The 12,316-nt window shown below is 34.9% G+C and overlaps 1 protein-coding gene across 15 annotated transcripts in view; it reads right to left on the reverse strand.

Moving 5' to 3' along the window:
• Window positions 1-12,316, reverse strand: part of Trip12 (thyroid hormone receptor interactor 12) — a 124,741-nt gene that overhangs the window by 40,841 nt on the left and 71,584 nt on the right. For 6 of the 15 annotated variants that reach the window (XM_087905002.1, XM_087904997.1, XM_087904983.1 and 3 more), the window contains 10 exons: window positions 10,515-10,663; window positions 8,471-8,506; window positions 7,764-7,859; window positions 6,538-6,630; window positions 6,190-6,351; window positions 4,532-4,600; window positions 4,281-4,446; window positions 2,744-2,861; window positions 2,493-2,652; window positions 682-835 (listed from right to left, as the gene is read on the reverse strand). In XM_087905002.1, coding sequence (XP_087761128.1) covers window positions 682-835; window positions 2,493-2,652; window positions 2,744-2,861; window positions 4,281-4,446; window positions 4,532-4,600; window positions 6,190-6,351; window positions 6,538-6,630; window positions 7,764-7,859; window positions 8,471-8,506; window positions 10,515-10,663 — 1,203 coding nt within the window. The remainder of the gene's footprint in view (window positions 1-681; window positions 836-2,492; window positions 2,653-2,743; window positions 2,862-4,280; window positions 4,447-4,531; window positions 4,601-6,189; window positions 6,352-6,537; window positions 6,631-7,763; window positions 7,860-8,470; window positions 8,507-10,514; window positions 10,664-12,316) is intronic. The other 9 variants (XM_087905006.1, XM_087905005.1, XM_087904999.1 and 6 more) reach the window with 3 other exon arrangements.

Below are 12,316 nucleotides of genomic sequence, written 5' to 3' on the forward strand. Positions count from 1 at the left end.
AGAAGAATGAAACTGATAAAGACTATGAACAAGGGTTTGGCCAATTATGGTTACACATCTTGCCCGTTGCCTGTAAAGTACATTTGTGTATGTCTTATAATATGACAGCTTTGAGACTACAATAGTATTAAAAAGGGCAAAGGCTGTATAACCTCTGAAGTTTCCAACATTTACTATCCAGATCTTTTCTGATGGAGTGTTGTAGGGTCAGATCAAATGAACACCTGCATTCTAACCGGCACCCCATCACGTAAAAAAAAAAATTGTGGAAAAGACATCACACATGTAGCAATACTGACTTATTCATAATAACTGAGGCACAAGTTTTAATTAAATATATCACCGTTATTCAACAATCTTACCCCCCTCCAAGGATACTCAATGAAACCATAACTATGTAAAAAGAAAATATTACACCTGGAGAGGGAGAAGGAAGGAGGGAGGCAGAGAAAAAAAAAAAACAAAACAAAAAATATTATAGGTTCCAGCAAGAAGGTAAAGGTGTTTAATAAGGCTAAAGACTAGAACCTACATGGCAGAAGAGAAATAGCTCCTTCAAATTACTCTCTGGCTTCCACATGCATGTTATAAAACACGTATGCCCACATAACATACTCAAAAATCAATGTGAAATAAATAAATCCCAACAGTGCACCTCTACTTAACTCAAAGGATACTTACTAGTGTTAGTATTGGCTAAGGGGTTTGGTTTTCTCTGAATGGCACGTGCTGTTCCCGTGTCCTCATTGATTTGCTGCATAGAATTAAAATCAATAGTATAAACTCGTCCCAGAGTGGACAAGCTTATCTCATCCTCACCGACCTGATGGGCTGCCTGAGAGCAAAGAGAGAGAAACCTTGAATATAAACATGTAGAAATTCATTATCTTAAGCACAGCAGGGACCCTCTACACATGCTACTTTACATATGTATTTTATGTGGCTAGTAAACTGACAGAAAGTGGAAATTTTAGTACTGCTGACAAAGCTCATTGGTTTAACAAATCATTTTAAATTAAACCAAACCGTGAGCTCTGAGGCAAAAGTCAGATAAAATGAAATACCAAGTGACAGCATAACTGACATGAAGACACCATTTGCATTTCAAAAGAAATTGTACTGTGAAATAGCTTTTACATACATACTTACAACTCCTAATGGTTAGAAGACAATTTTTTACCTAATCAATTTCTACTAACCTAAAATGTTCCTTTAAGCCTTGTAAAATTGTCTTTAGGTAAATAAAATACCTCACATTTACATGCTGTTCTAAGACTGTAAGGAACACAACTAAAACTCAAGATTAATAATCACGATGCAAACACTACACAGAAGAAACTATTATTTAACTTCAGGCACCCTAGAGAAGTTGCAAAATACGCTACATATGGCAGTCGTGCACATGGAATCCCAGCACTCAGTAAGTTTCCAGGTTCAAAGACAGCTTAGACTAAATAGTAATAACCTATCACTTTAAAAACAAATAAACAAACTATTCTTGATACAAAGATCAGTCTGAGCTGAGACTCCTAAAGAGAATCGAGTAAACTCAACAATGAAGATGTAATTATCAAGAGTATGCTAAAAAGAAAAGCACTTAAAGTTAGAAATTAAGAACACTGGCAGTTGTAGTATAAAGGACCAGTCAACAATTAACTCATAAAAGCACATGTTGGTTCTGAATTCTGAGTTCCTTTATAAGGACTCCAGACTTTAGAAACTGACTGGAGGAACACATCTGGAAACTACAGCTTTATAAGAGGTATAAAGATGGTTTCAATTCAAAAGCTGTATTAAATTTAGAAGAATTGTGTGTAAGTATGAAAATGCCAACAGAAAATGTAGAGCCTCTCGAGTGCTGCAACACTTTTCTACCTCGAGTCTTTTTGTCATCTCAGAAATTTAAGATTATTCCAGTGAATGCAAACAACATCAGATGAACATTAATCACACAGAAACTGTCATTAACATTTTGGTATATTCCTAAAACGTATTACTTTCTTTTCTTATACCAAGTTACAAAAAGTTCCATCATTTTGAACACTGCTTTCATTTATATCATTAAAATCTATTGCACATCTATTTATCACAGTTTTCATGTTCACCCTGAGGCAGGTATTTAACTTGCTTTCCCGTTTTTCCCCATTAAGCATAAAAAGCACACACTGGGAGATTTCTTCTGGGTTGAAATAATAAACCTGCTTTGAGACATAGTCTAACCCTCCAGTGTTTCCTTTTGGAAACAAAACTATGGGATAAAGAACTTAGATTACTTGCTCCAAGCCAAGCAGGTAGTTAGCAGCAGAAGCAGGACTAGAACATCATGTTTTCTGACCTCAACAGAATGAGGACCTTCTTTCTCAGGAGACAAAATGAGAGAATCTTAAGTTAATTCAAAACTGAGCACACTAAACACACAACCACCTCCCCATTCCATCCCTACACCCACTGTCCACAAAAATAGGCATATTTAAATGGTACAATGAAACTACTACCTCAATGATCCGGCTGTCAATCCTGTTATAGGGATGCCAGAGGCCTCGGTCATCCCGCCACTGCCAAATTGCGCCATCTGTATTCTGTGCATTTCCCTTCTTTAGCATTGTATCAACTGCAAAAATGCCTTCTTTTGGTAAACATGGCATAAGTTCACTGGAAATAAAAGGTGTAATTATTTTAATAAGTAACTTTCTATGCCAGCTATAGGTGTTAAGACTCTCAAGGAAAATAACCCCATTTTTACCAAATCAGAGAGGTCAGTTCATATAGTTCTTGAGGACTTCGTGGAACAAGATCAATCTGCTCTTGACAACTTCCATTGGAGGCACCACACAGAAGGAAGTGAAGTGTTTCTGCAATATCTGTTAAGCCAACAACACATAACATAAGTCTATTAGACTGGATGTAGTAATTTATTTAAAAGACAATCATTCCCTAGAGTAGGGCAAAAATTAAAATTATTTACACACAGAGGACCTGAATATGGAAACTGCAATAATATAAACCAAGTATATGTATAAAAAGAATAGCAGAAGAAAGTTTGTGATTTTTAATCATGTCTTTCTGTGGACTTTCATCCTGGGTACATATCCTCCAGCTTACCCAAAATACCACCATATTGAATCCTTTTGCTACTGTAAGGAGCACAATACTTTCTATCAACAGGCTGTCACTCAGATACACTCATAAACTTATCACCTTCCTTTCAAATATACTGGAAGCACGTGGTCTATAAAGTAAACACCTGGAGCTCATGTTTCTTGCCTTACATTATACTTACATGTTAACTCAATACAAACAGCATTAAAATATTCTCCATGTCAGTTTTCCACTCCCAGAAAACATCAGTATCTGGAGAATTTATGATAAACACTCAGGTGCAAAGGTTTAGTCACTCTAGCAGTTAAAACCTAAGAAAGTTATGTCTTTATTAGTTGTACTATGTTTCTATAAATATTGTCTATATGTAAATATGCACAAATACAGTCAGCTATTACTTTTATTAATCATGATTGGAGTTGTTCCAATAGATAACACTATAACAAAGAATCAAGATACAGATTTTTTTTCTGAAACCATACCACATTCTGACATTTACTGACGAGACAAGGCCTAAGGAAGAGGGATCAATTTGTCACTGGTTAAGAAACACAAAATTAGTAAGCTCTGTAAAAACTGGAGATACTGATCAGTAAAAATAAGGTCCAGCTTTCTGAGAGAAGAAAGCATTCTACACTCAAATAATTAAGTGGAAATATCAAACAAGGGCTGAGAGAATTGAGTTATTGTTAAAATATAAAACTTAGAAAACTAAAAACAGATCATTGGTGGAGTGTGTGATATAAACATCAATGATCTTGAGTCATTTCCAAAGGTGAATTTTAAGAATATAACACTAAAAATCTCATGATCAAGCCAAGTGTATCAGCATACACTTTTTAATCTCAGCACCAGAGAGGCAGGAGGGATCTCTACAAGTTTAAGGCCAGTCCAGTCTGCATAGCAAGTTCTACGTTAGCCAGGTCTACACAGAAAACCATTCTCTCAAAAAAAAAAAAAAAAAACAGAAAAGATCTTTAGCACTACTGAATATCAAACACCCCGACTTCGTATATGTCAGGTAAGCCTCTATCACTGAGCTTACTTTCCTACCCTACCATTTTTCTTCTTCAATAGCCAATGGTATTTATGGTTTCTTACTTTTGTGACTTAGGTTGATCTGTTAGTGAAGAAAGAGACACTTTTAGGGCTTAAAATACCAATAATAAAACAGTACTTACTTTGTTTCATAAGCTGAACGGCTAGTGTTGGGCAGTTGGAACACATCAGAGAAAACATGCGAACCACCATTATAAACATCCCAGAACTTAAAATTGGTGGAGTCACTACTAACAGTTGTTGAACATTTGTTAGCAGATCTTTGGAAGCAACCTGCTGCAGTAAATTCTTCATGAACACAAGAAGAGAAATTATTACGCTGGAATTTAGCAATTCTACAATTTAAAAAATATACTACCAAGATGATACTGACCTCCTCGTGTTGAAAGTTGTCCACTAGGCGTGCAAAACAAAGGCAAGTGCTTTCTACTGACTTTTTGTCCTATTTTTCACAAAGGAAAATAAAGTTTATTAATATAAAATGTTAGCACCACCAGTCACTTAGTTCCTTTTTTTTGCCCCAAATCTAGGTAACCTCTTTATCAGATATAAGCTTTGAAAGGAAAAACCCAGAAAAAGTATAGTTGGTAATATTTAAAAAGTACGTGCAAACATTTGCATGGAGATGTGAAGATTCAGGAATTTGTAACCATCAGCAGATCGAATCCCTTAAGCACTAAGGAATGAAGTTACTGATAAACATTGGCTTTTTCACTATAGAAATAATCTAAAACGATTTGGCTATTAGAAAAACTTTATATTGCTATAAAAATAAAGCAATTTTTTGGAGAAAACATCTGTAATGCTCTCATACCAACAAAACCAACATTTCCTTTACTTCAACTAAGCTTACTTCTGTAAAAATAGGAATCAAAAGAAGTTGCAAAAGTCCAAATCTTTTCTGTTACTAGATTCCCAAGAAAAACGTTAGAAAGTAGTGGCCAACTTAATTTAAAATTTCTGATTCTTAGTTCTCATTTATGAAGGATGTTAGGTAGTAATGATTTTCACAATGAATTACAGAACATATTTTAAATTATCGCAGTTTCAACTATGCTTTTAAGAATAAACAAATTAAGCCAGGCATGGTAGCGCACAGTTTAACCAAAACATGTGGGGTGGGAGGAGCAGAGGCAACTGATCTCTGTGAGTTCTATGCTAGCAAGGGATATACAGTAAGATCATATCCCAAAAATAAGTAAGAAGCAAACTGTCTAGGCATGTATGATATAGGCTTGAAAGGATTCAAGTTCAGAGCTAGCCTACTGTCCTTTGTATCCCATAGAAAAGAAAAAAACTTAATGTCTCTAATCTATTATCATTATAGAAATGTAGGCGACAAATGAGCCCATCATCTTATGTAATCCCTTAAGCATATTCTGTACATCTAATTGTTACAAGGTTTAAAATAATCTGTGAAAGCAAATTTTTAAGAAATTTAAAGTAGATTTCTTAAAAAGTGTCTCTAGTAACAATAGCATTTGTAAAATATGGGTACAAGAAAACCCAATTTCTCCCTGACCTCCAGTAGAAACTCAATCCCCCCAATTTAAATCTGGTATGAATACTGCTGTTCAAACTCTATCTCTGATATTTTACGTTTTACATACCTATTCTGCTCTCCTCCAATCCCAACAGGTAGAATCTATACTTTCCATTTCTATTTCGGGACAACCCATCTCTCTCTTCCAGTCTTGACCCATGCTCCCAATGCCTTTTAGGGGGATCTTTCTAAAAGTAAATTCTTATCTCACAAAGGAAAATCTTGATTGATACAATAACAAAGTCATCAGTTAATACCAATATAAAGATACTGAACCTATAATTGCTTATCATTTGGGTAAATCTGCCAAAATCTTATTAAAAAATAATCTAATATGTTACTAGATAATACATTTAAAAAGAAACATGGATCAGAACACTTTTGAGTTATACACATCCAATTAGAAAATCATAAACAGAATTTGGGGAAAAAAACAAAAAACATTAAAAAAAAACTTTCATGACATAGGAAACAGATTCATACTTTACCTGATGAGTTAGCCTTTGGGTAAGTAATGGTAGGGAATCTGCCACAAAATGAAATTCATCAGGTGTGATACTCTGGCAGCAATTGGCTGCAATTGCTAGTGCATTTCTTTGGGCGTTTATGCTGAAGAATTCTAGATACAGCAAGCAATCTGCCAAGCCACCCTAAAATACAGAAAACTGTTAAAGTAAAAGAAAAATATCCTTTGACAAAAAGAACTATTATAAATGTCTAGAACATCATATAATGCAAAGTATGTGCATCTTATGGATGCTACAATCAAGGAACTAGCACAATGCAGTTCTGACTTAACATCAAAGGAAATATAGTCTTTTAGCAACAACACTTACCGCCTGTAAAATGGCTTTACTATGTCGCCGTGACAGCATCTCCAAGGCAGTTAAAGCCTGCTCTGCCACATCAATACACTGAATAACTTGCAGCTAGGAACATTAAAGTGGGTACCAAAGGTTATTATTTATTTTTCAACAGTACTTCATCTGCACGAACACTGTATTCATCTGTTTGTAGCCACTTACACTACCTCCAACATGAAATCAAACTAGAAAAACTTACCCTTGGGTAAAACTTATAAAGCTTTTACTTTCCTCCCAACAACTTACTCGGCTTCAGGATACTGAAAAATATTATTACCATAGAACTAAATTTCCTATTTAAAACAAGTTAATTGATACATGTATCAAATTTTTTTAAACCTGACTTAAAAAGTATTCAATGGGTTAATCAAGATGTGAGAGTTAGCTAATAAGTAGCCTGACCTAATGGGCCAATCAGCTTTATAACTTAAAAAAAAATACATTTAATCAGAGTAATTATATTTTGCCAGATGAACGAAGTTTTATTGTGCATTTAAGAAAAATGTTGGATATAATACAGCAAAAGTACAACCTATTAACCACTGACCATATAAAAAATTACCTTTCTCCACTAGTCAATTTTGTGAACATAAGCTCTTCTTTGTCTCAAACTTTTCAGTATTCAAATGAGATTATAGCTATGAATTCTACTGTCCTGTTGTTCTGTTAACTACATTTATACTGATTGTGATGTGTTTATGCTCTCATACACACATGCTATAGAACACATGTAGAAGTAAGTCAAAGGGCAACTTTCAGAAGTCGGTTTTCACCTTCTACTTTGCAAAAGCAGGTCTCTATTTCAAGTCTCATCTCTCCTCTATCTTACAGGTGTCAAGATTACAGATACATGCCATTTGGCTTTTTATGTGTGTTCCAGGGGTGATAAAAATTGAGCTCAGAAGGTTTATCCTTTAAGCACTAGTACTCAACTCACCAGCTCCAAATGTATTATTTTCAATGAAATGCTTCATGATGCTCTCTGATATTAACGTGTTAAAAGCTATCATAAAAAAAATCATGAAGTGGGGCTTATTTTATAAATGATTTATTAGTTTCAACTACTGGGTTTTTTTTGTACATAAAATAATTTTTTTGGTATATTGGTTGAACGCATTACACCACAGAAACAAATTCAAGAATCCAAAACTTGACTCCTCCTCTGCACTTATGAACCAGCTGTGCAAAAGCAGGACTACCTTTTCTAAGAAGACAGGAATAGCATCTACGACAACAGCAGATGATCGAGGGAGTGCTTCCATCATGTACGTTAAGGCTCGGCAAGCGTGATTCATCTAGAAAACAGGAAGAGTTTTTATTCAATACATACTCAAATTAAAATTTGAGGAGCCATCAGGGTTCCTGTTTCATCAAAGAGTCTATGAGACATTCTGCAGGAAACAAAAGAAAGTGACTGAACTGTCTTTGGAATTTCCTGCTTCATGGAAATATCTGCTGGATGCTATGGGCCTGTAGGCCAAAGATGGATGCCCCAACAGTACAGACCTTTGGGTGACTGTTCAGGTAGCAAGATGTCTCTGTCGTTACTAGAGTTTTGGAAGTTGCTTACTTCTTGTTTACTTAGGTAATATTACATCCTTCTGTAGTCTTTGATAGAGTTGAAGAAATAGTTATAGTTTTCCATTGTTATGATAAAAGATAAAGTAGATATAAGTATTGTAACTAATTCTTGCTTGATTGTGAGAGTTAGCCAATAAGAGGCTAGAACTAATAGGCCAGGCAGTGTTAAAATTAATACAGTTTCTGTGTAATTATTTCGGGGCTAAGCGAGTCGGGCTGCGGGACACAGCCAACCACTGTAAGCTAGCCGGGAGACCAGGACAGAACAAAGGGGTCCTGTTTTCTCTTACTACAGGTAGCCTTTAAAAATACACGATGTACTTACAATGTCAAAATTATGCTCCATCTGCAGTAATGTTATCTGTTAGAAACATAACAAAATATTAGAAATATTTTAAAAATATTTTTTGCATTTCACTGAGAGATAATTTTTGTTCCTTGCACTACACACAAAAAAATAATAGCAAGGCATACTTCAGTATTATTATGCTTATGTCTTCCATTACATGCTACATCTCTAGATTGGCAATGCTGTTATAAGGCATAAAGTTAAAAATCATCATTTCTATTGCTTACAACCAGCCATTTTAGTAGTTCTAATATACATCAGAGAAGCCCATTAACATGAAAGAGATTTATCAACTGACACATCATCAGAGCCAGCAATGACTGGTATTCGCTGAATTATTATTAACGCATATTGCAGACTACAGTTTACACTCTGGACACATCTAATAGAAATGAGTACTGTCATAGCCATATGCTAATCATACAGTAAAATGTGATTTGAAAACAGAATTGGATACATTAGAGACTATAATTAATAAATGACATACCAATTAATTACTTTAGAAATAAATAAGTCTAAAAGTTTCTCATTAGAAAAAGACTTCACAGAGACTGCAGCTATTTTGGTCGAAGGAAGCAATGCAAAACTGGAAAATTTTAAATGCACTATATTTCAGGTATCAAGTACCCTTCAAATAGTTGCTGATAATAAAAGATACACAATACCCGATTATTACATGACTTTTCTGGTAAATAAACACATACAACACAGAAAAAAAAAACTGTTCAAAATTGAAACATTTGTACACATTCACCATCTAAATCAGTCCCTTAAAAAAAAAAATCTAATTTCAAAGGGTTTTCATGCTAACACAAAAACACTAAGTTTCCTAATTGAAGGAGGAAAGCTGTTAACACATTCCCTTACACTAAAATGGACTACTTGTTTTTGCCTTTCTGTTTTGTTTTTTCGTTTTTTGAGACAGAGTTTGTGTAGCCTTGGTTGTTATGGAACTAGTTCTATATTATCAAGCTGGTCTCAAACTCACAGAGATCCACCTGTCTCTGCCTCCCGAATGCTAGGATTAAAAAGCATGTGCCACTATTGCCCAGGAAAAAAGAACTACTTGTAAATGTCAATTGTTTTAATCTTATTTCTCTTGCTACAATAAAATATCCTGAAAAAAGTAGCTTAGAGGACAAAGGATATTTTAGTTAATGAGTACAGGACAGACAATCATTTCAGGGGAAGACAAGGCATGGACTTGGAGCAGTTAACCACATCAACAATGAAAAACTTACTCCTTACTCCTGTTCAGTACTTATAGTCCAGGATGCCCTGCTTAGGGTATGGTGGAGCCCATTTAAGTTAATGTAATCAAGACAATTCAAAAAAACATGAACTTAGGCCAAGATGACCAAACACCCCCTTATCAAGATTCTTCCCAAATTATTTTAGATTATGTTACACTGGGAGAATCAGAATTTAATCTGGAGGTTGAGCTAGCAGAAAGGCAAGAAAGTGCTTTATAGTTGCCAAAAACAAACCTTTCAAAAGGAAAGAATGTGCTAAATAATGGCTGTGTGAAGCCCTTTATATTTGATAGACCATTACTCAGAACTCCTGAATATCAGGTTTCAATAATGTAAGAACGTGACCAAATGAGAAAATCTCATACACAATAATTTTTGTCAGCTACTTGGATATATGAGAAGGAATAATATTTATTTAATTTTCAGTAACAAAATATGCTATAAGCCTAATACTTGTATAAATATAATGGTCTGCTACCTGGCCTGACAATTCTTCCCATGCATATAAATAATAAACACTCAATCTTTCTCCACCACAAAGATAACCCAAAGTATTATTTCCCCAACGAAAAAGGAAACTGAACAATAAAGCCTAGCACATTTTCCAGTGAAGAAACAAAGCATTACTGATGGGTAGAATAAATCATTTAAGTAAGAAGATCAAATGAGTGACATCAACAAAAAAATTGGCACAAAAATATTTACGAACTCAAGATGGGTATATAGCTCATAAGCGAAGTAAGCAAATATAAAAACAGCATGCTTACCAAAGCTGGAACAACACTCTTCACAGGAAACCCTCCTAATGTCTCCTCATTTCCCATGACCAATAGCTGACACATTTCAATGACTGCCTGAAGCTGTTGACTCTCATCACTTGCTTGTAGTCCTTGAAGAAGCTGTTGGGCCTTAGAACCTGCGAGGGAAAAGAAGGCATTACTTTTAAACACTGGAGCTAGAGAAAGAGTTCAGCAGTTAGAAATAATATTACCCTTCTGACTCTTTTTCTGGCAATGTCAGGCTGTTCATGATCATTGAAAACTGCAACTCTAGGGGTAATCTAACACTTCTTCTGGCCTCCTCACATATTCATCCAAACATGTGTGCATAGAAGCATGTAGAAATACTCACAAACATATGAAAAAAAGTTGATTTTTTAACATTGAAGAGCTGGGGAGATGGCTCAGAAGTACTGAGACCAGATTTCAAAATGAAATGTTTGTCCAGTCATGTAGAAATAAAAGACATAATACACATAACTTTAAATACGTACTCCTGGAGACAGATATTGTAACAATAGCAAAAAGAGAAAAGGAAAGCAAACCAAGTCTACGCCACCTTACAGTCAAGGGAGAGCTGTTTCTGCTTAGCCTTAACATGACCTCAATTACTTGGTTTATGCCTTTTTATCTTAAACAAGTTCATTAATTTTTAGCAGCAAAACTCACATCACCAAAAACCAACAGGAACTGCACTTTCAAAGAAATTAATGTAGTAAGTATAATTTTAGTCCAATAAAAATTTCCTAATAACGGTATCTGGGTGTCAAAGGAATTTCATGTATTTTTAAATATACAAACAAGGATTAAATAGAAAACAAAGATAAGAAATATTAAGACAGGCAAAATAATGCTTCTGAAAATATGAGGTATTCTGTATAAAAAAAACAGACAAATAATCTTTGTAGTTCTAATTACATTAGCAGGTGCTGACTACCAGTTCTCTTTTTAAGCCTTGATTTCAAAGAACTCAAAACTAAAATCAATACTGGAAGTAAAAGCTCAGTGCTACAGTGCTTCTCTAGTATTTGTGAGACCTGGGGGTCAACCCTCAGCATGGTAAACAAATGAGTAAAACCTGCAAATCTGTTTTGTCTCTTCAGAGATGCTTTCCTATTAAAATTATTATTTGCACAGTAGGCTTTTAAACTACAGTAGGTGTGTGTGTGTGTGTGTGTGTGTGTGTATACACCTGGATACAAAAAGCATGAAAATAACTTTCAACTTATATAAAATTTACATCAAAGTAGTTTACTATAATTAAGGTTCAGGTGATCTTCCTGGTGACATAACCCGCAAAAAGACATGTGTGACCTATCGGGAAATATTATTTTAATGTGTGTTGCTTTTGTTTATGTTGCATTTATTTAACTCTGAAGCTATGATTCTTTGCCTATTTAAAACACCCAATGGTCTAATAAAGAGATGGACAGTGAGGCAGGAGCAGAGATAGGCAGAGCTTGCAGAGAGAGTATAAACAGAAGGAAGGGGAGGAGCAAAGAGAGAACAAGGAGAGGACTTCAGGGACTTGTCACCAGGCCACCAGTCAGCCATAGGGTAGAAGAGAAAGTAAAAGACATAGAAGAAAGAAAAATAAAAGTGCAGAGGCAAAAAGTAGACAGGATAATTTAAGGTAAGAAAAGCTGGCTAGAAATAAGCCAAGCTAAAACTAGACATTCATAACTAAGAATAAGCCTCGATGGGTGATTTATTTGAGAGCTAGGTGTTAGATTCCCCAAAAAGCCAAAAAGAGTTTAAAAAAAATTACACAACAGTGACCTTTGCAAACT

The sequence above is a fragment of the Myodes glareolus genome, chromosome 1 (assembly GCF_982192425.1).
Source record: "Myodes glareolus chromosome 1, mMyoGla1.1, whole genome shotgun sequence".
Classification (NCBI taxonomy): Eukaryota; Metazoa; Chordata; class Mammalia; order Rodentia; family Cricetidae; genus Myodes; species Myodes glareolus.